General features: G+C 38.6%; 1 protein-coding gene across 3 annotated transcripts in view; it reads right to left on the bottom strand.

The window, feature by feature from the left end:
• EPB41L4A (erythrocyte membrane protein band 4.1 like 4A) overlaps positions 1 to 26,053 on the bottom strand; it is a 127,286-nt gene that overhangs the window by 32,703 nt on the left and 68,530 nt on the right. For 2 of the 3 annotated variants that reach the window (XM_413976.8, XM_040655713.2), the window contains exons 7-13: positions 24,563 to 24,650; positions 22,837 to 22,925; positions 22,404 to 22,467; positions 12,989 to 13,080; positions 11,978 to 12,055; positions 7,547 to 7,659; positions 119 to 200 (exon numbers count right to left, since the gene is read on the bottom strand). In XM_413976.8, coding sequence (XP_413976.4) covers positions 119 to 200; positions 7,547 to 7,659; positions 11,978 to 12,055; positions 12,989 to 13,080; positions 22,404 to 22,467; positions 22,837 to 22,925; positions 24,563 to 24,650 — 606 coding nt within the window. The remainder of the gene's footprint in view (positions 1 to 118; positions 201 to 7,546; positions 7,660 to 11,977; positions 12,056 to 12,988; positions 13,081 to 22,403; positions 22,468 to 22,836; positions 22,926 to 24,562; positions 24,651 to 26,053) is intronic. The other variant, XM_040655714.2, reaches the window with a different exon arrangement.

Below are 26,053 nucleotides of genomic sequence, written 5' to 3'. Positions count from 1 at the left end.
AGAGAGTCCTGAATTTCAGGGCAGGAAAAGCTCTGATTGATGATTACTGAATGTGTTGCTCTATCCATTGCACTACACAAACTCTTTAAAGTTGGAAGGGAACTGTTGGTCTACCCACCTTTTCACTGGGGAAGGTGCAATAATTTTCGTAGTTCCTTCATTATCCCCAATTGTTGTGATCTGGTTTATGCCGCTAGATCCTGAAAAAGAAAATAAAAATGCTGGACACCTCCTCAGCAGATCTGTTCATATGCGTTGAATCTAACTGCCTATCGAACCCAGCAGAGTATGTGAGATAAAAAAAATACACAAGACATCTGGTAAATGTTGTACTTGTAAGGGAGTATAAGAATCACACTTCTGTGTCTTATTCTCATTTCTAATTATAGCACATCAATACAGCAGTTTAATACGGTGTACATTCATTACTCTTCCACGTGAGGCAGAGGAATTAGCAGCTGTTGTTCCCACAGGGGCACTATACCATTGCAATCAGGAGGGAATTTCCTGCTCCACTAACCAGTGAGAAGAGAGGTGTGAGAAGAATATAAGCAACCTATGTATAGTCTGCACTACGAGCTTGGCAATCTCCTGTATAGCTATTGTGGACTTTAAAACAATCACTAGATTGGATAGTAAAGCAACATGAATATGTTCATTCCAAGGAAACCTTTCAAACTGATGTAGTAGCACTGTGCTCAATAGTAATATATCCTAAGTCATGAGTGCGAACATAAAAACTGCAAATAAACATCTCTGAAAACTAATAATGTAAATACAAAAGAGAATGAAAAATAATTTATTCTTATGTAGCAATAATATAATAATACTACATCATATATATGATATTATACAATTGATATATTATATATGTAATCCAATAATAGTGACAGCGAAGTCTCACTTTGAATGAGTAAGAAATAACTGGCCAATAATTGAAGGTAATCTGCCTAGTTTCTAGTTTTGTACCCAATGCACAATACAGAACCAAAGAATCACACCATGATCCCACTTTTTCCACACTGTAAGCACAAGAGAAGCCCACCAGGGCTCTAAAGAAGTGGGAAGAAGGTACACTTTCCCTGCTTTCTGAGCATCCACATAACAGGCTCCAAAGAAACAGACTGGTGCATTCACAATTCAGGAGCACTGACAGCCAAGAGAATCTGGATACTGTACACTGGGTTAAAGCCAAAGTGACATGGTACGCTTCAGAACTGCTCTGTTTAGCTTGGTATGTAGCAAAGGTACATCACACAACTCTGTTAAAGAAATAACAACAAACAAAAAATGTACTAACCACCAATAAGAGTGTTTCTGCTAGCACTATGATTTTAGTTTCCATGCTGTGGCATTAATATTAATCTGTAATTTTTCTTTAGTTCAGGTGTTCCCCTTCTGACTGGTAATTTCAGTCATTTCTCTCAAAACTGAAGCAGATGTTATGAGAAACGGCAAAGCAACATCATTAATGACATATATCAGCTCTGGGCAGGACAATAGGGATGTTCACTGAAGACACAGGAACAGACTGACTCAGGCCTGTAACACAGCTAATAAGGAAAACTGCATCTTTCATGGACACACATCAGCATCGTACTGCTGTCAATACAGTGCTGCAAATTCAGAGCCTTTTCATTTGGCTAAAACTAAAACCTGTCACAAGTTAAGTAGTGGCTCCGTTTTGCATTATTTGCTTTTTCCACAGTGCATCCCAATTTCATATACCACCCCTTTTAACACAGAAAGTCTATGCACTCCCCTCTAGTTCAGCACAGAGGTTTTAAGTATATCCTGCAGTATAAACAGGAGCAGCTCAGAACCATATCCTCACTGTTCTCCTCCCACTGGGATGGGGAATAGAATGGGAAAACAAAGTAGAACTCATGGGCTGAGACAAAAACTATTCATTTAAAAAAATATATTGAAGAGAGAAAATAATAGTAATGATTATATATATATAAAATCATTACTATTCTATATAATATACAACACATATATATCTTAAATACATGTAATTATATGATGGTTATATACTATCATAATAATATACAATATATAATCATTACTATTATTTCTCTCCTGTCCCTCTCTCTCTCTATATATATGCATATATACATTTACAAAACAAGTTACACCCAATGCAATTGCTCACTCCCTGCTGACCAATGCCCAGCAGCTGCCCTCCCAGACAGTTTTTATAGCTTTTCCACATGCGACATCATACAGTAGGCATCCCCTTGGCCAGTTCAGGTCAGCTGTCCTGGTTCTGCCCTCTCCCAGCTCTTTGTGCCCTCCAGTACTGTACTGGGAGGGCAGCAGAAGAAGCTGAAACTTCCCTGGCTCTGCAGCATTGCACAGCAGCAACAACTAATCCACTGGTGTGTTACCATTGTTTTTCTCCTAAAACCAAAATGTAGCATAATACTAGACACCATTAAGAGAATCAACTCTGTCCCAGCTGAATCCAGGACACTACAGCATCTTGTCAGGCCACCAGGTGCCTCACCAGAATTGTGTGGGTCTCCTACATGCCAAATCTGTTGTCTTCTGCAGATGCCTCGCATGTTGCAGAGAGCCTCAAGTAACATTAGTCACCTTTGCTTAAGCAGTGCAGTTAATATTCTTTTTGTTTGACCTTACTGCTTGTTATGATTTAGTTTGCTCCTTTCTATTCTTAGCTTTTCAGAGTAATGCCTGGCAGGGAAGGGGAGCAGCCTGGGTCTCATCTTGTACATCACGTGCTTCTCCTAGACAATTTTTGAGGTTGTTTTTTTTTTTTTTTTTCTTTTTGAGTGTAAGGACTTGGAAGAATTTGAAATACTGTAAGAAGGAAATGCAGAATGGGAGGACATTCACACTGAGAACTGAAAGTAAAGTGTGGGGACCCTGAATTAATCCTGTTTCATTCTGGACAAGCTAACCAGGTCTGTAGATTGTCTGAAGCACTGTGCATCTGCCCATACAACTATTTTCTTTTCAATTATGATGCAATAACTACTGCCACTGGGATCTGCTTGGTAAAAAGACTGAATTTGCTGAATTAAATATTAATGGATTAAGAAAAACAATACTTTCATAAAGGAATGGGGATGAGAAAATGATAAGGGAAGAAAGTCCCCAAACCACATTGAGGGCACAAAAGACTGCTGCAGAAATTCTTCTTGAAACCTCTAAAAACACTTTCAGTCAAAATCACACAAAAAAAGAAAGATGACAGCACATAAGGAAAGAAAGCAAAAACGTATCACCTTTAAGGAGGATGCTGGTAGTGAAATGAAAACCAAGTAGTTTGAAGTGTCTAACTGCCAAGGGTATCTCAGTGTTTCTTTTTTTTTTCTTTTTTTAATAGAGATACATATAGCTTGTCTTTTCTATGCCATCAAACACGTGAAATAAAAAAGCCCACTATGATAACTTCACCCATGGACGTACTGAAATCATCAAAGCTACTGTTGTTCCAAACAACAGACGTAATTTTATTAACTTTGATGTTGAGCTATAAAGGAGGTAGTTTCCCATTAAGCCTCTTGGAGTGCTCATAACCTGATGGAGTGACAAGAACTCAGCTCCCAAATCATGTCAAAGCCACAAAGCCACTCATAGAAGAAGAGCCATGGCCCAATAGCTCCAGAACAGATCTTGTGCCAACGATGCACACAGTTACCTGTGGTGTCCAAAGGTGGGTGTCACACAACGCAGTCAGCCCATCCTACTGCAGAAAGTTTGATGGCTCTGCAGCAACCTGGGCTCCTCGTGTCCACGCTGGTTCTGCAGAGCCTACATTAGCACATCACCTTTTGGATCAGAGAGTGCTAGCTAATCTTCATAAGAGCAGCAGCTCCTTCTCACTGCTGACTATCCTGGCTACCCCTGTGCTTTTAACAAGTACTTAGTTGAGTGAAAAACAGAAAAGACAACATACCAATGACAATCACGTAGAGCCAGAATCTAGACAGAAATACAAATTAATTCCCTTCTACTGAGAGGAGATCTCATACAAGCAGCATCTGATTGACTCCACTGTTGCCCACATTTAGGAACTTTTTTTTTTTTTTGGGGGGGGGGGAAGAAAAACAAAACAAAACAAAAAAACCCCACAATTTTTGCTGTACAATTATATTGTATAAATAACCATCTCAAGTGAGAGGAAAGCTTTCTGTCCACAAAGAAAAATAACTGTCCTTAAGAATGTTCCACCTCATGTATCTTCTGTGACCTTACACAGTACTATTGCTCTACCAACACTCCTATCAACTATGACTGAGGCAATGGTAGGTTAGGTAGGTTAGCCAGGGCACAGATTGTGATCCCTGAGAATTAAACAATACAGGGACTGGGGACTGTAGCTTAAAGACTATTAGAATTCAGGTAAAATTGCAATTTTAATACTTACTCAACAACTCTCCATCTGGCTTTTAAATCAGAATGCCAAGGTTTACTTTACACTGGTTTATACAATTACACAGTGTGCAAGGCAGTGGCAAGTCAAGCCTTCAGCAAGCAAAGAACATCACAAGCCCTGAGCAATGCGTGTGCCACTGGTAAATAAACCAGGACCCATGGCAACAGTTCTGTCCACACCAGTGTTTGTCCAGAGAGAATGTTCCTGGGGAACTTCTCAAGTGCTGCACTTAGTCAAAAGAATAAAGGACACTTTCACTGAGCAGCCTGTACCAGTTATTGTGAAAGCTGTATATTATCAGTCCTGCTTAAGAGCAAAGCAGAACAATGAGTGATCCTGTTCCACTGTTTGAGTTCATGATTTGCGACCAGAACAAAATGTTACCCTCTCTCACCTGAAACTGGGAGAATAAGAGAATTAAATAAGCTATGCATACACCAGGCTTAAGGTTCAACAAAACAAAACAAAGCAAAAAACCTTCTCCAACCAAACACAAACTTGAACAAAAACCTGAACATACACAGAGGGAAAAAAGCACTAATATGAAAGCATTGATTGTACAGTCAGTGAAGTTTCCCACTCTGATTTTTCCAGACTCTAGTGCTACTGAGATTTGCAATGTGCTAAGCAAATATTAAAACGGACGTTACTGCATTTTAAGCAACTGTAATCTGGATTCTAGGAAAGTAATCTGCCATGCTGAAGCCCAAATGCCTGTTCAGCCTCCTCTACCAAGGGAATCAGAGAACTCAGCACTTCAAACAACAGCTAACCTGTACATTCAAATGACAAGAAGAATGCATACTATGCAACCATTAGTAATATCAGTGGCAACCGCTGCTATGATCTCATTAAGCAAAAGGAATATTTATTTTAAGAAGTAACACCGTATTATTCTCTAAGAGATTTACGTCAAGCGGCGTTTAAATTCTTAAGATTGTTTAGATTGCATTTTCATGATAAAAATTACTCTGTAAAACACATGCTAGTTCAGTTGGTTTTGGTTTTACCAAACACTGCTTAGAAAGTATCAAATGCACCTAGTTCATTGACTGAAATGGACTGAATATTGCTGTATCCAACAGCCAGTTTAGGGGAAGAAAAGTGGATACAAACCATATCATTGGTATGGTAGTTTACCGATAGTTTACCACATGGAGAAGTTGCATTAAGCTCCCATCAGTGTCTGAAAACGTATTTAAATGGACAAGAATTAGCAGTTTGGTTATCAGTGTGAATACTGAAATATAAAACAAAAAAAAAAGACTCGAAAATATATTCATTTATGGAGAAGAATACATTTTGTAATGACAACGTTATTTTTCCTTAGACCATATATTAGATTGGAAATTAATCAAAGTCAATGAATTTTAAGAGCTTTTGAGGTCATACACCTACATCAATGGAAAATGACTGCAGATTTAGAACATGTGGCTAATCAGTTAAGCTAAATTAAAAGCAAAACAACCAGAATGATGGCTACAAATTACACAGATATATACAAATAAGACAGGGAGGTGAAAAAGAAATAAAAAAAAATAAAACATCTTTCTATTTTATCTTTAAAAGAAAAAAAAAAAAGATATTGACTGGCCAGGGAATTCTGCATCATTTTACACAAGCAGAACAGACCACAGGAAAGTTTCCGTTTGCCTGACAGTTCCAGTAAAGAAACTGAAACAATCACATGCTCATCCTGACATGTGATGCAGAGTGACATTCACTGCCTGCACTGAGGCAAATGTTGGTTTTAACTAAGGGGTAAGTTCCAACTGACAAGTTTACCTCTGAATACTACACAGTTTTGTGCACAACTGAACAGGGGGACTAATGAGATGGGAAATGCCATTCATCTTGAAACACCGCCCAAAGAACAGGACAGTCCAGCTGAACCAAAGTCTAAGTCAATAGGTTCAAGGGTAAACAACAAGACAAGCCACAGACAAACTGAAGAAGTAGGAAGGGATCCACAAAAGATCATTAAGTCCAGCCCTCAGCTCCACATAGGACTACCTAAAAGATAAACCACATATGTAGAAACTCACTGACAAGACATATGATCTGAAAGCAAAGCAGTTGTATTTTTGCACTTAAAAAACAAACAAACAAACCCTAATCACCCTATCATATACTGGATTTATATGGTCATATGTTCCAAGAACAAGAGCTGTAATTATGCAACACTTCAAGACACAGTGCAGCGAAAAGGCAGAACACACTGGCTTTGTTTCTGAGCCAAAGAAAGGCATCCACATTAAACAAAAGACATCACCAGATGCACATACCTGCACTTTTAAAAATCTGTCAAAATCTGTCATTCTCAAAAATTTATAACGCTGTACTAATCCACAGTAAAGCTTACTTATATTTTAAAGCTCAGGCATGTTCTTCTTAAATCTCTAACACATACTCACCTACATATTTAACTCCAGGTACAAGTTCCACTGAAATCTGTGTTAAATGCAGTCACAACAAAGCTAAGTATATGCACATCAGCGTACACAGAACTGGAACCTGGAAATATAAAGGATTTCTGCCCATTGCGAGATTTCAGGTCACGTTAATTCAGGTCACGTTAACTGTTTTGTGCGTGACTCCTGTGATTAGCACTTCTTTTTACATCCTTTTCCCAGTGCCTGTAAAAATGTACATTTTCCTCTGGCGTTTTCAACGCGTAGTTGTGAATTTCCAGCCCACAAATCTGAATCATGTTAAAACTTTACAGAGGATAGCATTTACTTCTGTTCCACTTAACATCAAAATACAGGGTTACCACTCTAGCTTTACTGAATAGGGAAAAGAACGTAAAAGAAAGGCAGGCTTGGTCAAGTGGTGAAACAATGGGATCCCAACTAGACAGAGAGCTAATGTTTCTGTAAAACACGTCCTCACTGCCTGTTTTCAAACTTCCCACTAAATTAGATGTACAAGTAAATGTTTTAATTGTTTGATCCATGCATCTTTTTTACTTTTATCCACAAAGGTTTTTTTTAAGAACCTATAGTTATATACAAATGCTGGTTTAAAAGAAAGCAGAACTCATCTTGAGAAATCCTCAAGGACACTGAACCAATTTTGAGTTATCACTTGAAACACATCAGGGATGAAATCTTTCCACAGGCAAAGCATAGAAAAACTTACCTGTCTGTTGCGTTCTTTTTGGGTATGTCTTACTACGACTTCTTTCAATGCACTGGTCAGGCCGCGGGAGCTGAATAGAAGGGTCTCTGGTCATTTGAAAAGACATCCTGCCACTTGAAAACACAACAAAATCATTTGGATAAACAGTTGGGGAAACTATCTTAGAAATGGAAGATCTCTAAACTGAAAAATGCATAGGGCTCAGACAGCACATTTTTAGAGCTATTTCTTTCTCATTCTCAGCACTATAGTCCTGCAGGGAAAAGTAAATAGTCAAATAATTAGTAATTTGATTAGATCCTGAGTTCTCCCTTTCAGTTTTTATCTCTGGAGAATGCATAGTTAACTTTGTTCACTTTAAGTCAGTAAGAAGCTACTGGCTCTGCCGTAGTGGAAAGACAATAAAAAGGGCAAGGAGAGTCCAGTGCAAAGCAAAGCTTAACAGAGTGCTCTCACTAGCATGGGCTGACAGATTGCAAGTCAAGTACAAGACTGGATTCCCACTTAACAGCAAGGCTCTTCTATGACACACCGTTTTAAAAGTAAATACATTATTCTACATTCATTCTAATGTCTCTCTCTCCACGTGAGTACACAGAATAAGGTGTCATAACAAAAATGTGAAACGGGCTCCATACTCCTCCCCAGAACTCCATGTTTGCATCTGGAAACTTACAATACAAAGGAAGTAGCAGCATTAACTCACAGTTGCTGTAACACCTGCAGTTCTGTGATTTAGAAGTCATCAAGTATCAAGCACAAAGCAATTATACAGATGCTCATCACAGATTTTCTGAGCAACATGAATATGCTCCACTAGGATCACTGGAGCCCCACAGGGGTAGTAAGCATTGGAGAACTATGACCTTCTCAACATTTGTAAAAAGATCATGAAGGACAAGAAAAACTTCTAATGTCGTGTCAAAATAATGTCATTTTTTCGATATTCAATTTCAATTTTTTCCTTCCAAGTCAGCCATAAAATACTTCCTTTCCGCATTCCAGTTCTGGAACCACACCAGTCTCACAAATTCTAAAATGGGTTTTAACGGAGTGTCTCCAGATAGGATCTTCCACTCACTCTAACACCTCCACATACTCATCAAAACATCTGGCATTAAGGAAACTGGTTTTTTGGAAAGCCAGAACTAAAAATAGTAATATGGTCTTCTACATACATGATGCATAACAGAGGGCACAGGCCCGAAGAGAAAAAAAGAAAGGAGAGGAGAAGAAAGAAAGGTGTTGACCGTTTCCAGCAGTCTGTCCTGGCCCCATGACCAATGAGTGACTCGTGGGCCTGCGCCTCAGGAGAGCCGGGATGGATGGGGGAAGAGGGTAGGGAGATAGTAGATGGGTCTAAAAAAACAACAGGGCAAAGGCAAAGATCTGAGGAGGAACATTAATCTACTAAATCCAACAAAATCAAACAAAACCAAACAAAATGAGAGAGAGTGTCCAAAGCCAAGGCCTCACTCTGTAGACTGCAGTGCTTTCCTCCACAGGAAACCAAGCTAGAGTGAGGGAAAGAGGCTAGTGTCCTGCCGGGAGCTCCACCTTCCTGCTTCTGGGTGGGAAGTCCTCTGGGAATGCTGCTCCTCTCCTCCCCTCCCCTCCCCTCCCTTCTGAGAACCAAAATGCCCAAAAAGGCAGCCCCAGAACATTAACTCATTAACTCCAACCGCTTTACATAATGTTATGATGTGGAATACTGACAACAACAATCACAAAGCCATAACACATGCAGGCATAAAACACTGTCGGTGCTTTTGGCGCTAAAACAGATATAAAAAGCAAAGAAGGGAAACAATCAAAGCAAACAGAACATTCTCATAGCAGATAAAAACGGTAATGCTGCTGCTCTGAATTCCAAGAGGAGAGTTAATGTGTCAAAAACTAATTGACTATCACTTCAGGTTTTTTTAAAAGAGAAAGAAGGAAGACTCACGGAACTATAAGACAGTCAGTTTCACTTCCATGCCCAGCAAAGTCATGGAGCAGAGATGACACGTGACAGCCAATACAGCTTCACTAAGGGCAAATCGCATGTGAAACATCTGATGGCCTTCTGTAACGGAGTAACGGCACTGATTGATAAAGGAAGAGCAACTGATGTAATCTACCTGGATATTGTTCTGCATGACTCGCTTGCCTCTATATTGGGGATTGACGGATGAGCAACTCTGTGGATAAGGAACTGGCTGGAAGGTAGCATACAAAGAACTGTGGTCAGTACTTCAATTCCCAGGTGGAGACCAGTAACACATGGTGTCCCTCAGGGGTACTGGGACTGGTATTATATAACATCTGTGACATGTACAGTGAGATTGAGTGCATCCTCAGCAAGTTTGCAAAAAGATGTGGAGCTGTTAGAGTGGGTCCAGAGAAGGGCCACTAAGATGATCAGAGGGCTGGAGCACCTCTCCTTCAAAGAAAGGCTGAGGGAGCTGGGCTTGTTTAGCTTGGAAAAGAGAAGGCTCCAGGGAGACCTCATCACAGCCATCACACTGCTTCCCAGGCTCCTATGTGCTGAAATGGTCCGACAGGGGAAACTCTTCCTAAGTAGACTGGCAGGAATTAAAGGGACTATCTATGAAACTATCCAGTTTCACAGATGAGATTTTGTAGGTCAGGATAAAACCAGAAAACCCAAAGGAGTACAATCATTCCTCTATAACCTAGAAAAAGGAGAAGCTGGATCATGCCTGATAAGATGATGACCCAGATAATTTAGGATATGACAAAAAATGCTGGAAAGGATGGAACAGAAGCACAACAGTGATCCTGGCGGGAGATAGCCCAGACTCAGTCACACGAATTCAGGCTCAGCATCAACACGGTCATTTTCCTCATCAATAACATCTTTCCTACATGCAAGATCCTTAGCCCAAGGTTAACAGGAAGTTGACCGTGAGTTCTGCCTGAAGGGGGAAAAGCGTAATAGAGCTACCACTGCACGCTGCTATTAGTAGCTACCACAGCTGCTGACTCCAGTCAAGGAGCTGCCAGAGACATGGTGGGTGACGGTTTTCTTGTTTTTAGAAGAATATTCCCAATAGAAAGATCCGTGTATTATTTAAGCATGGTGGAAATAGAGCACGGAAGACAGACAAGAGAAGCCAAAAATAAACTTAAATAAACCTGGTGCAGGCCACAGAAAACGCCTCCAGAATTTGCCATTATAGTAAAAACATCTTTTCAGACAGCAACTTCAAAATAACTACAAAGGATGAAAAACAATCTTTATTCCTACATGAGCCACGAAAAAAAAAGTTAATGAAAAATGAAAGGCCAACTTTCAGATATGACTTTGATTTGCTGCTCTCAGCTCTCCCTTTCAGGTTCACTGAATATGCAACTCTAAAGTAATTCTAAAAATCAGACCATACGTTATTTGGCTGAAAATTGTTCTGCCAATGCGACAGAACTGTATTTGGCCTCAAGGTGAGCCAGGGATGTTCAGGCTGGATATTAGGAAAAATTAATTCTCTGAAAGAGTGGACAGGCACTGGGATGGGCTGCCCAGGGAGGTGGTTGAGTCACCATCTCTGGAGGTGCTGAAAAACTACTGACATCCTGACGTATTGCAATTTATTCTATATTTTGCTAGTCTTTTGTGACCCATCATAAAGCACTGTGAGCGTCATAAACCCACAATCCTTGCCACATCTTCCACATATATAGTGTACCATCATATTAACTTCTCTTTATATCACACTGGCAGCTTTGTTAACTCTGGCTGAAACTGAGAGTAAGTGTTCTCTATACATCCTTAGTCTGAAGTTTACTGCTTATTTCAAAGCTCATGGTCTTGAAAGCTGATCCAGTTTTTCCCAGCCACTCCAATTAGAAAAGATAGGTCCTCCTCCTTTCCGATCTGCCCTCACTTATATTCTAAAATCAATAACACTACATCAGCACTAATGCTGCAAAATTAAGTATCACCACCCAGATCAAGATCATTTGCAAGAGCACAGTTGCAGGAGCTTTAAAGAAAGATCTCACAGCTACACATTTTCTACACTTCTCCGCACCATCTTTTGGTTAACTCCCAGATGAAAGGCAGCAGCCAATGTGTTTCTCCATTTTGGTATTTCTCAGATGTCAAATTAAGACCTTTAGGGTATGAACACAATTTCACAATTAACAATTATAGTCTGACTTAAAGCACTGACAGGGTTCCTCTCACTTTCGCTGTGGACACCAGCAGGCCCTAGCCAGCTCTAGTTACAAGGTTAATACAAAGAAACTTTCACATTTGCCTCTGGACTGTCGCAAACAGTCTCGTATAGTGCTGCTGATTCTTGCTTTGTGAACAGAACTGCCCCAAGGCCTTGCCTGGGTGGAACTTTTCTTTCATTGGAAGAGAAGAACAAAAGGAATGAATTAGGAATTCAATGGACACAAATTTAAACAACAAAATAAATTCACCTGTATCGATGTTTATAACCTATGGATCCAAACTTGCTGAATTTTCTTGACAGAGAGTTTGATTCATTCTCTGGCATTCTATATAGTTCAAAAAATAAAACAGAGTGAGATAAACAGATAGGTCTCAACTCTCCTTCCCAAGAAAATGAAGTACAAATTTCAGATTCCAGAAAAGTAATCTTCTGTCAGTTGTTCTTCATCCGTACCTCCTGACAGATTCTTGTGGGGCTGAGAGCTCCACAACACCATATGTTTATGGTCTCCTCTTTTGATTAACTCTTTATTTCAAGGCCAACTGTAAACTGCTGGCAACAGCATCTTTTTGCTTAACATTTCACAGGAGCAAGCAAAAACACTGTAACGTGGTAATGAGACTGCAGTAGGAATTCTGAGCTTACTCATTCACGGCACTGTTAACACCAGCCCCAACCACTTCATCATTTGATTCCTAGCCACAGGCCCTTGCACTTTTCTGCCAGTATTTTGCAATAGTAAAATAAAGTGTTTTCAGACCTCTAATATCAGAAAAATTTCATACACTTAAGTAAATGAGCAAAACATTATAGAAATGCAGTTAGTTTGTCTACAAAAAAAATAAAAGAAACTCCATGCTCCCTAAAGAATGCTACTCAGAAATCATAGACACAGTAATGCATGAAAGCAGAAAGCCTCAAAGTCAATTATGCTACAGAGAATTTGATGGTTAAATATGTAAACATATACAGCAGCTTAAACCCTGCCATATATATACATGGATACTTCAATTAAAATTTTACGTAATGGAACTTGATATACTGCTTCAAAAAATATTCTACGACAAAATAAACGACTGAATTTCTCAAAGATTTTTAAACATTCTTTAAATATCACTGTAAGGAAAGGGAAGGCATCAGCTTTTAAGAGCACTCTACAATCAAAACACAAACATCTTGCCAGGAAGCAAGCCTGATAGGTTCTTATTCAATTTTGTCTCTCTTCTTTTGGCAAGAAAAACACATCAGCATCACTTACCTAAAAAATGTATGATGTTCTACACAGCTCTTCCAGAGATGTTTGCATGTGATCTTGTCACGTGCCTCAAAAAAGAAGGAAGTTTCATTGCACTAAACAAAAGAAATCAATATTGTTGTAAGGGATTCTGCCAGCGAAACAAATCTTCATTTATTGAACACGGGAACTGACTATCTCATATCAATGCATATAAGAAAAATCATAAATATGAAGAAAAGCATAGTCTATAATTCTTTGCAATTGTTCTTTTAAGTTAGATAATTCATTTTTGTTTCTCATCAGTTGAAAATAATTACTTAAAAAATGCATTCCCTAGATACAGAAAAACGCAACAGCAAGATGATTATCACACTTCTGTTCCTTGATTCAGGTTCACAGACATCAGCTATTCTCCTACCTAAAAAGCAAAGAATTTTTTCATACGGTTTGTTTCTGATTCTTTCTGAAACTTCACCTCATGTCAGTGACAAATATAATCTTCACAAGGCCCTGTTTAGCAATAGAAAAAAGGACAGGAAGAAACCAAAGAAACTCACATTTGTCATATATACTACCAAATAACAACACACGCAGAAAATGCACATGACATGCACAGGAGAAGAATTTACATAAAGCTGCATATCGAAAAGATGGGGAGAAGGAAAGATAAACAGAACAAAAAAAGCTAAATTCAGCGTAGTTAAAAATACTTGGAAAAAGGTCAAAGGTTAAAATCTTCAAATTCACCTGCAGAGGCAACAGTGAAAAGAGACATTAAGCAAGGATTTCCAAAGCTTAAAATCTATTCCCTGGTAATTTGGCAGTCAGTGCAGCAGACATGAGGAAACCATAAACCACAGGGAGAGATGAAAGAGAAGGCAGACACATACAAACTATAAAACGGTTCCAGTAGACAAGCAGCAGCAACAGACATATCACAGAGCTCGCTTCCAACAAGTTAAACATTCAACAACATCCACATAAAATACACTTCCATATATCTGTTGCTCAGTAAAATTCAGTGTTCCATTTTTTTCTGATATTTGCAAAACGAATGAGTACACCGACTGACTGAAGCATGAGTCCTCAGCACCATCTGGTAACACAGCCACGTCCTAAAACCTCTCCCTCACAAACAGGCTACGAGTCATACCACATTGGGCAGACAGAGTTAGGAAATAGCTGCCTAAGTGCCAGTTATGCTTCTGCACTGCCATGCATACACAGGTAAAGAGTTCTGGCAGGTTTCTCACATACCTCTTTTAATTAGGTATTGTGACCTGCGAGGAACTTGCAATCTGTGAACTAACTCAGTATGCTCTCTAGATTTCAAGATTCCATCTCTAACAACATTCAGTTAACACGTCTGTTAAAAACACAAAATCACAAATGACCTGCTCAGGCAGCCTTTCCCCCACCCTGAAACAAGTAACAGTAAAAATGACAGATCTCTGCGCCTGCTGTTAGAATAATTGAAATTTTATTCCCTGAGCAAAGTAGAAATTGGAGACATATATATAAACTTATTTCCTCCCATGGATAATTTTAGTTATATTATTCCACTGTAGAAGTTTAAAGCCTGCCTGGGACAGTTCCATGAAATATCCAAGGAATGAAAATCACATTCTAATCTTCCATCAAAAACACATTTTCCTCTCTGGTGCATCACAGCAAAAAAAAAGGCATGCTGCCACTGAGAATAGTGAAAACTAGAATTTATCTGATATTGCCATGCACAGCGTAAAATGATTAAGTATTCAATTATTCCCATAAATGTATTCACACAGTTGCTTAAAAAACAATTTCATGCTTGACAGGGATCTTAACTTCGCTGACAAACTCACACGGGCTTTAAGTTGGAGAAAAATAGGTTTATAATTTATAAAAAATAAAACGAAAGACCTAAATTTTGGAAGTTTCTAAATTAATTAATTAATGGATCGATCTAAGTAACTGCATATAAAACAAACAAACAAAAAAACTTCCTGAAAAAGACTGACAAAGAGAAAATTCTATTTATGCTATAATTTCCAAGAATAACTACACTGCTCGTGCCTCTCTGGCAACCAGAAATTCTCAGTTTACTCACTGAAAGATCATACTGCCTTTTTATATTCAGTGACACTAGAATGAAGAATTTAATGTAGGCATGTCAATGTAGGCATTTCATTCACATACTTGACATATAGCAGAAACATAGTATTATTTAATTTAGATTCTAGTTTCTGGATCAGACTATCACCTGGCACGATTTCATATAAACCAACACAACTGTAGCAGTCAGTATACTTATAAAGAACAATATCAGATCAGGCCTCTGCTATCACAAGTCTTACGCAATAGAATGATTCACTTCACTTCTGTTAGGGAATAACTCAATTACTCACCATAAATATGTAGCATCTTGTTCTTTTCTCATTCACTCCTAATTTTCACTTTAGGCAAAGAATCCTCTTCTACACTTGAATTTATTTAATTATACAGAATCAAAGGGGAGAGTTTATGGGTTTCGGAAAGACAGAGGTAGAGAGAAGTCAGAGTTCTTTTGTTTTAACTAAAAATACAGTATTTGTGCAATACTTCACTACTAGCCTGAATAGCACTAAAACTGAGGGACATATTTCTATGATGGAAAAAGTTCTATTTTTCTATTTTTTCTTCTAAGTTACAGTTTTAGTATTTTCCCATAAGTAGAATAAATGAGAAGTTATAGCCATGCAGTCATACAATTGTAAGATCTGACCAAAAAACATCAGTGATTCTATTCTTTAAAGGTCTTATTTTACAAGAAGAGAACTCATCTCAGCCGGTAAGTTAAAAATCTGGATGACGAACTACACGCTGAAACAGCTATTACTCAGCATGCAGTAGCCAAGGGCTGAAGAATCAAAGGAAGCCTAGCCCTACAAACTGTCAACAAGTTAAAGTTATGGAATTCAGATTTGGGAAAACTGGCTAAAAGATTAAGGAAGGGACCAACATGCTTTCTGATAACACACAGAGTTTTGAGTTTGAAGGAAAAACACACACCTGAAAACTAAACACTGCCTCATAATGGATCCATGTAATAAGCTAAACAGCACAGTTATTTTATACTAAATGTAAAGAAATAAAGCCTAGAACATTTATCCCGAGGTTTTTCACCTACTCATGGAAGGCAATGCATAGCTCTTAATCATACTTCGCTTCGTCTTAGTTGCAGTCCTTCTAACTCCAGCATGATACTGCAACAGCATATTGAAGATTAGGACTTCCTCCACTTACTTTTTAAGATAGTTTGAAATACTGCAAGATCACTGTGATTTCTGTCACAATTTTAAGTATACATTAAGTATACAAAAATATACATTTAAAAAAAAAGCCATACTGAAGGCTGTAATAATTTCCAGGGTTACTCTTTCCCCCGTGTAGGTGGAGCACAGACCATCATACCTGCTGACACCACGAACTTTTGTTTCCACTAAATGGCAACGTTTTTATCATCTTCAACAACCATCATTTCTTTATGGGCTCACAGCTTCCAGAGTGGTTCAGCGTACAGATTACCAGGACGCAGGCCCGCTTCAGAGCCTGTCTCACCTTATGGGAAAGACGTTTGTGCTCACTGAGAAAGCAGAAAAGCACTTATTTTTGTACTGTGATTTCTGGCCACGCCTGTGCTTTGCAGCAGCAAGGGAGGAGGCAAGACTCAAAGGCACAGCCCGTGCTACTCTGTGTGGCTGCTGAGGTGCTTGGCCATCTACTCCTGGTCCCCAGAAAGGCTCTAAAACTCCATGAGGACAGAGATCAAGCACTCCTCTCCTTTAAAATGCTCTAAAATCTCATCCTTCAGCTTCAAACCATGCCAGAGCTCATGCCGCCATAGCCTCACCGCCTCTTCTAACCATGGGAGAAGGGACAGCCAGACCAGCACAGAGGTTGCACATAGCTTGACTTATACAGGCTTATAAATAGGTGGGTACCTCAACGTGCATCCACAGCCCCGTATCGTTAATGGCCAGGATGGATCTGGAGGGCATCTGAGGTGTTCACGAGGCATCTGGCATTTGGCGTGGCACCCAACCACTACCCCCCATCCCCACTCACTGAATGCATATGGCACTACCTGACCTTCGATAGCTTGCCACAAAACATTCCAGGGATCAAAAACACGCTGAAAACACGTGCACAGAGCAGGCCTTAGCTGCAGTCACTTCTGACAGGACAAACACCGGCCACCACCATTCGAAGCTCAGAAAACAGGCAGTCCTCAGCAGAAACTCTTGTCAGCACACACAGCACTTCCTCAGTGGCACTGAGTAGCACTGCAGCATAAGGAGAGATCTTGCCCCCCTACCAAACACACTGTCCACTCATCTACATGTACCGCAAGTGCATCCATGTGTAACAGAAATATTAAAGGTAGCTCTGAAGCTACTGCTTCAAAATATTATTCATCACCAGGTCAGCCACACACCTGGATACTTTCTATTGTTAACTCCAGTGGGAAATATTCTGTCTTTTATGTATTTACATACCTCATACCAGTCATAGCTTATGTAATGGGCAACATATTAGCAGTTACACAAGGTCAATCTTTAAGAACACTATAGAAGTCAGTAATCAAAATTAATGATGATATGCCAGTTTGCATGAAGCATATCAAGATCAAAACAAAAGCATTATTATCACATTATTATAATTATATATATATATTTATGTAATTATATATAAAAATATGTAATTAAAAAAAGTATTAAAGAGGAACTTATCAAAACAGCACTTGCACTAACACCTTAGTGGCAATGAATTTAGGCTTATTCGGGAATTTTAATAGTACTTCTCCTGCAAAAATATTAATTACTGAAGATTTTACTACTAAGATGAGCCCTTCTCACAATTTTTGTGATGGCTCAATAAGGAGTTAATAAAGAGAAACAAACAAACAAACAAAAACTAAAACAACAATCAACAAACCAAAAAATAGCAGCTCTATATTGACCTAACTGCTTGTTCACCTCTGTCCTCCATAACAACTCTGGCTTGAGTGAGTACAAATGCAAACAATAAAAAAGCCATGTTTAATTCTTAAAACGTAACAAAGACCAAAATTCAGTTTTTGTCCTCAGTAGAAATCTTAGCTAAGCTGGACATCAGAATAGGAAGAACACCTCTTCAGCCCCTGTTAAATCTTCTCAAAAACAGAGAGAGGAATAAATCAAATGAAACACTCCTGCCTAGAACTTGTAACTCAAGGTGGAACACTGTGTGACAGGTAAGGACCACCTTACTACTATTTTTCAGATTTTGACAAACATAAAAGGAGGTTAAATATGTAGATTTATATATATACAGCCAAAGTTCCACAACAATTAAAAAAACATCTTGTATTTTGACAAGTTTCAGCCACCACACTGGGGAACATTATATGCTTTGGAACTACCCTGAAGTTCATCAAGCATGCATCAGTGGTTGGTACTGCTCCTGAAAAGTGTCTTCACCTATTGCACCTTATGAACTCTGCTAGGACTCTTCACCTGACCAAGAAAGACTGCAGAAGAAGATACGTCTTCCAAATGTGTAAATAATTTTAATTATACTGTTTATGGGACTATTCTGAATGAAGCAAATTTCAAAATGCCTCAAAACAAAAATTTTAGACTGTCATTAGACCCTACTCTTCAAACAAGAAATAATGAAAGCAAGCATTTCACACATTCAACAATTTCTGGTTCGGTGAAAGAGGAATATGAAAAATAGCAAGAACAGAATCTTTGCATATATTCTGGAAAGGAGTGAATTCATTCACTTACACATTCAGACACAGTAAAACCAAAGTAAAAGGTGCTGTTAGCAAAACAGAGTGGGGCTGCAGGGGACAGTAGAGAAGGGCTTGGTACCTATGGGCAAAAAAAAAAAAAAAAAGCTCTGCATCTCAAACCCCTGAACATTATTACATCTGTGCTCCCAGACTACAAAATCTGTCAACCCACTTCCTTCTCTATTTCATTCACTTCCGTAGATGAGAGAAAACTGGGAAAAAACTGGTGTTCCTCACATGGAGAAAGCACAGAAAATGACCCAGGTACCCATTCAGTAGGAAGCCTCTGCAGAGCACATCCCCCGTGAGCAGGCCTTGTTTGGTGCAGGAGGGCCTTCTGCAGCCACCTGCATTGCTCTTCTAGCAAGGTTGCTCAACACATATCTACACTACCAGAAATTGTGCACAGGTATCAGATGTATCTCTCAGTTTTCTTAAAGGAATCTGCATGAAAATACCCCATCACCTTCAAAAATTCTCTGCAGCTGTATGCTGTTTAGGGAACTCTCCTGTGCAACCTACGTAGAGGAGACGTTTCCAATTTCATGCTGACACTTCAGTGTTTCACAAAAAGCCCACATATCAGAATTCACAGCACAAGTCCAGTCAGGGGACAACAAAATAATGATACAATGATTAATACTACTGAAAAATGGCTTCTGTGATCTCACATTTCACATGTCAGAACAAGCCACTGACAGGCAAATATCAAGAGCAGTATTTTGTTTATGAAAGGATAACAGCAATACCTCTAGGGAGAAAAAAAAATGTAATATAAGCAAAGCAATGAAGCAATGAAAGATAAAGCCAAAATCCCAACAGTCATGCTTTCACACAATAGCAACAGGTATGCAGGAAAAAAAAAAACACAGAATAAGTAAGTTAAACACACAGGAAATGTCCTCATGGAAGAGAGAATAACTGCAAGAGCCTATGCTACAAAACAGGAAAGGAGAAGTATCTTATGTATTATAATATAGTAAAAACATCTTCAGCTTATTAAATAATCAAGTTTATGAAAAGTTAAACAATGTAAACAATAAACTTGGCAGCTGCAGCCATAAACAGTTTATCCCAACACAGGCACCCTACAATGCATGTTTGAGGTAACCTACAGACACAGAGCTGTACATTTCGACTGACAATTCTAAACCAGTCAAGGAGACTAGGTGTCCACTTCCACCCATTTATCAGAATGTACACATTTCAAGTCTTCTTACAGGCTTGAAAAAATCTCATACAAATTTATTTGAAGGAAGATATGAAAGCTCCTATAAGTAACACCATTCAGAGGAAAAGAAACACTTCACAGGCACTAAAAGCATAGAATGCTTCCACTTGATGAATACGTGTACCACTGAAAGGTGCTTGCCAGCGTGAGCAGAAGTAGCCAGTGTGTAGAAACACAGAAAGCAATCCAGCCTACACAGTTTTCACTACAGTATGGAATATGTGATTCAAGAAAGCACTCAAACTCAGAAATAATCCATTCTTCTTATTACATGACATTAACTACTTTGCTAAATGCCATAAAGCTCCAGCTAAGGCATGGGAAATTCTCCATTATTTCATCTCTGGTGTGCTTTCCAACAAATTTTAGCAGATGGCATGCTTCCACCTACTTCCTATAGAGAGCGTTTCTCATAACTGCCACTGCCTTTGCAATTTTTCACTGATGTAAGAGCCATGTTTCTTCTCCTTCTAATGGTGCTGTCCCATACTAGCGAATAACTGAACCCTCTGAACATTCCTCCCTTCAAATTTTCTTAGACTCATATCCATTTTCAGACTGCACTTGAAAGAGTTTACGTATCCAAGAAGTTTATGTACATCTAAGTAACTGAATTGCCTGGAAATGAGTTGCACATTCCAGACTTGGTACACCACATCCGTTACAAGGAAAGTATTAATTCCCTGTGCTGTGAAGTGATATCCCAGGACACAGGATGGAGCAAAAATGACATGATTCGTCTCCTATAATATCACATGAATGGCTTTTATCCAGACACCAAGACTACCAATCCTAATTAATAACTTTCAAAGTACCACCACAAGAATGTTTACAGAAAGAGAGAGGAGGGTTCTGCACCATTTTGGCATTTCCTTACTAGCTAAGGTACAAAGAACTGAAGAAACACTTCAAATGAGCATTAGCTGCAATGATGGGACACACCCCTGTACTTACTGTTCTCTCAAACAATTTCCTAAAAGTACCTGTTGAGACTTGAAATTACCAAATGCTGTCAAAGAGTTTGTCTTAAAATCACAATAGCAAGTGCTTGCCAGCCATCAACATCCATAATCTAAACTTAAGCACATTTCCCAAATCTCAGTTGTTTTTTTTTTGTTCATCATGTTAAACTTTTGCAATTCCACATATTTCAAAACAAAAATTAAAAAAACCCTATACATCTGTACCACCAAACAGAAACTGCAGCATCATTTCATTGCAATCCACCCAAAGTCAATGCCTGTTTGTACATGAAGAGGTATTCATCCTTCAAGAGAAACATTGAGAAAACTTCTCCCAACCTTCTTCCAGCCTTTAAACAACTCCGATTTCAATAAACACATCAGCAGAAATAGACTACCCATGGCTCACCACACCAAAAAAAAAACAAGCCACTTCTGAGTAACAAAAGCAAAACTTGCCAGTACATCTGCATAAGCACAAGAAATGCTATCTGTAACAGAGCCAGCATAGCCAGTCAGCAGTATGCTCACATTTCCCAGCTTGTACTGAAGGCATCAAATGGGCTTACAGAAAAAATCATGGATGAGTCTAACAGCCACTACATAGATAAATGAACGTATGTAGGTAATGAGTCAAGTGGAATACTGCCAACAGGCAAATACTTCTTACAAAACAACTGCTCTGTCTATAAATTTTCAGTCCTACAAAGTATTTGTAAAATACTGTAAAAACCCACAACCTCATCCCTGTATCACTAACATTCCCTCCTGCCTTTTTCCCCACTCCCTATGCTGCACAGATGATAAATATTCTTCTCCTTTTCCCATTGAGTCAATCTAAAAATCTCCTTCTATCACCTTGCCATCCTAGCTCCGTTGGAACCAGCAATTTTCTTCTCTCACAAGTAGTTTAATGGAACAATCATGTTAAACTCTGACAAACATGTTTCAAGCTATATTATATGGCTGCTTCTCTTTCCAAGCTACAAAATTAGTTTTGCCTAAAAGCTTCCTGTGTTTTCCTTGCTTCAGCTTCCAATTGATACTACCTCTCCCTGTTGATTTTGCTGTGCTTAAAAGCACTACGTATCAATGTAAACAAAGCACTGCAGAAGCGGTCTAGCATGCAGAGCACAGCAGAAAATCATATAGCTTTGTTATAATTCCTGCTTTGCTGAATTTCTCTCCCTTGGTGTGCAACACTTGGGCAGAAAATCTTTTCTTCTTTCTTTAATAAAACTGCAAGCAGAATCAGGAACATACTACACTTAAGGGCAGTTTTCTGGCAGTGAATACCAATAAAATTAACTAAGTACACAGCTTCTTGAAGAACATTTAAATAAAATAAAAGTTGATAGATACTAAAAGAACTATGAATTACTTGGACATGGGTTTGCTCTTGATTTCTTTTTTTTTTTTTTACAGGTTTTAATAAAAACTTACATCTTTTCCCAGGACTCTAAGTTCAAACTGTGTTTCCTTGAAGTGAACTTTTGTGATTCTAGGCCTACGATATTGGGGAAAAAAAAAAGACAGAGTTTAATGAGACTTTAATTTTACAAGTAATAAAATACGAAGCTGTATCTATTTTTATATATATGCATATTTATATAAAGATTAAAATAGATTAATAGGTTGTATTATTTTTCAGCATCAGATATTGAAAGAAAATGAGCAGTACTTAACAGTAACTATGTGAATGTGAAACATTCTTTTCAATATTTGGATTATTAAAGTATGAAAAAATTATATAATACAAACAAGGATACTTTTTTAAAAACAGTAATATAATTAACCTTTCAAACATATGCCTCAAAACCATAAATTTCCGTATAATATCACTGGTTTTGTTTTGACACAGTTAAAGTATACCTACCAGAAATATTTTCCTACTTGCTTTTTATTCTTGTAGACTACAACTCCTATGGGTGTTAATCCTAAAAAATATTCAGATTTGTTTTCACCCTATAAAATAAAAACATATGTCACTCAGTTATTTACATCTGCACTTGGCATCACTGTAGCAGTGAGGTCTAGGAGGAAGCCAGCCTGACTGACTTGAGCATGCCACAAATGGGAACATAGCACTTCATCTGCTGATGGAAACTCCACTATAAAGACTTCTACATGTAGATACAAAAAGGCAAGAAAGAATGGTAGCAATGGAAAGAACAGAAGTTTCCATATCCTATGATGAAAAGCAAAAACATTTTTTTTCCGTGGAACTATTCTTGGCTGTTGGGAAAACCTTAGTGCATGAGGTTAGAAGAAAGCCAACTCCAAAAAGTTGCCTGCTTGAGAGAACAAGAAAAAGTCCTGTAAGCTCTTAGCTAGAGAGCATGAATCACAAAAAATACCAACTGTGAAACTGAGAAACTGCTGAAAGTTTCTCATACACAACTCCAAGAGCCTTGTTTCTGATACTAAGAGAACTACATACTAAGGACATGTTTGCCAAGGAAAAGATGGCCCTTTATGTCACAGCCTCAGACTTGAAGGGTTTTCACTGCTACTGTAATACAAAGATCATATTCATGGGTTAGACCTGGGCATGTACAATGCTCCCATCACTACCCAGGCAGGAGTCCCTTTGCATAGCATAAGCAAACTGAGGAGAAAAAAATAATAACAACAACCCCAACACCACTAATTTAACGAGGTTTTGTTGGATCATGTCAAAGCTTCTTTCAGTAACTCCCCCAGCTTTCCGTGGGTGGGAGAGACACATTCATTAAGCCATGGGGTACATTAAAAATACTTAATATTGTGGGCTACACAATTTTCAGCAGGAAATACACACCTAATCTTCTGGTATTATCTTGATTTTTTTTTTTTCTTTCAAGTAATTTTACAGCATTCTGACATGTGACTCAGTGAACTATCTACTTTGCAGCTTCCCATCCGAAGCTCTGATTTTCTTTTATTCAAGAAAGCCTGCCACAATCACAATTATTCAAACAAAAGAGGATGACGTTTCCACCAGGAGCACATAGCCTCCAGGTGATGACTTGGATCCAAGCCTAACAAACGTGTTTTACAAACGAAGCAGAGGCACTTGCTAAGACAGTACAGGCAATGTGCAATGCTGCATGGTACAGTGGAGGAAAGGTTTGGAAACATGTTCCACGCCTCTAGCAAGACCCTCATAATTAACATCAAAACAGGACAGACATGCTACTGGTGCCCCACACTAGTTCTTGCAATAGTATTGAAAAGTTATTTGTATTCACTTATTTACACAACGTGTAAATTCTTGTGTCAAAAAAAAGAGTTGTAACACTCACTTAACTCTTCTGATGCTTGCCCTGAATACTTGTTACTTCTATGTATTCTTTTTTCCAGGGTAGAGATTGTCTTGTGTAGTTGTAATCACATATACAAAATACAATCACAACGCTTCATCTGAAAACCATGAGGTTTCTGTACTTATAATGACTTAATCCATTCAGTCTGTAAATGAGTCTTCCTTTGCATTCCTTAGGTACATTATTATCTTTTACATTATTCTGTGGTGACGAAGCAGTATAAATGCACTCCCCCACAATACTACAATAGATTTTCTTGTATTGCCAGCAATATTAAAGTAATTAAACAATACTTACATAAACGGGATGGAGATCCACTCCATACATTTCCAGGGATTTGGCCACCTCTAAGTAGTTTGCTTCTGCCTCAGCAGGAACCTGACCCCTGTAATCAAAATTCTTTATAGCAGCACTGCGTTTCCAGTCACCATAGTAAAATAAATCATATTAATAAACACAATTTGCTGGACAGACACACAACCCTTCCTACCATTTGTCTGCACTGTCCCTCTCCTAGCACTTTCCTTCAAGTAGGACTAGACAACAGGCACAAACTTGTACTAAACTCTCTGCCATAAGAGCCTACCACATACACATATTATCACATATAAGACATACACTTACTGCAGTGTCTAATCTTTCCCTGCTATCACAAATTCTTTTAAACATTTGATTCTTAGTTTTGAATATGCAAAGTAACTTCTTTTAGAATAACTACCTGGATGGTAATAAAGCAGGAATGAAGTGACTGATCAGAGGATTAATTCCTTTCAGCAGCACTGAAGCTACAAAGAATTACTGAAAGCAAGGTTCATAACTTCAGGTAAAATATTATTCTCTTCATTTAATAACTTGCCTACAAGGAAGTCACACCAATTGGCAATACACAGTTTGGAGACTACCAAAAGAGAGCAGCAGTTTCAGAGATCCAGCTTACCTCCCATTTGCAAATATCAATTCATCATTGAAAAACTATTGTGAGCTGAATGCTGTTAAGAAGCAGTAGGGGAAAACGGGGGGGGAATGTCCAGACTACTAACAGGTATATATTAGATACAAACAAGAGAATGTTTCTTTTTAAAAAGTACAAGACTAAGATACATTTTTGGCCTTAAAAACAAGCATATAACTTTTGCTGAGAATACATCAACTCAAAAAGATGCACAGGAACTATTCCACTGCCTTTACAATGTTTCAAATTCAGGGTGAGAAGCCGATCTCAGAATTTTCAGGTAAGACCTAGAAAAATCCTGCCATATACATGCCCATATATCTTATGTCTTTGCTCTATTCACCTAGCACGTATTTTTAAGGCTTCTCCAACTTTATTTTACGCCTCACAATGTAAGAACAAAACAAAACAACATGAAATACCTGAAATGGCAGTTCTAACTTAAATGTAATAGGAATAATGATGGGTTTTGGACTTTTCATGAAACTATGTTGATATCACATCAGTGTTTTAGTTGTAACTGAGCAGTGCTGCACTGAGCCAAGGATATTTCAGCTTGTCAGGCTGCCCTGACAGCAAAGGAGTCTGGGGCACAGGTGGAGCTGGGAGGGAGGAGAACAAGAACAGCTGACCTAAAGTGGCCAAAGGGATGTCCCATACTGTATAGCATATAGCATCATGCACAGGCATAAAACTGGGAGCAACTGGCCAGGGGGCAGCCACTGCTCAGGGGCCAGGCATCAGTCAGCAGGTGGTGAGCAACTGTGTTGTGCATCACTTGACTTGTGGAGCTGTTCTACTCTTTTGTTCGTTTGTTTGTTTTGGTCCTTTCTCAT

This window comes from Gallus gallus, chromosome Z (genome assembly GCF_016699485.2).
Source record: "Gallus gallus isolate bGalGal1 chromosome Z, bGalGal1.mat.broiler.GRCg7b, whole genome shotgun sequence".
NCBI classification, from domain to species: Eukaryota; Metazoa; Chordata; class Aves; order Galliformes; family Phasianidae; genus Gallus; species Gallus gallus.
The sequence above is the reverse complement of the archived record's forward strand: the minus strand, read 5'-3'. Positions and strand labels throughout refer to the sequence as shown.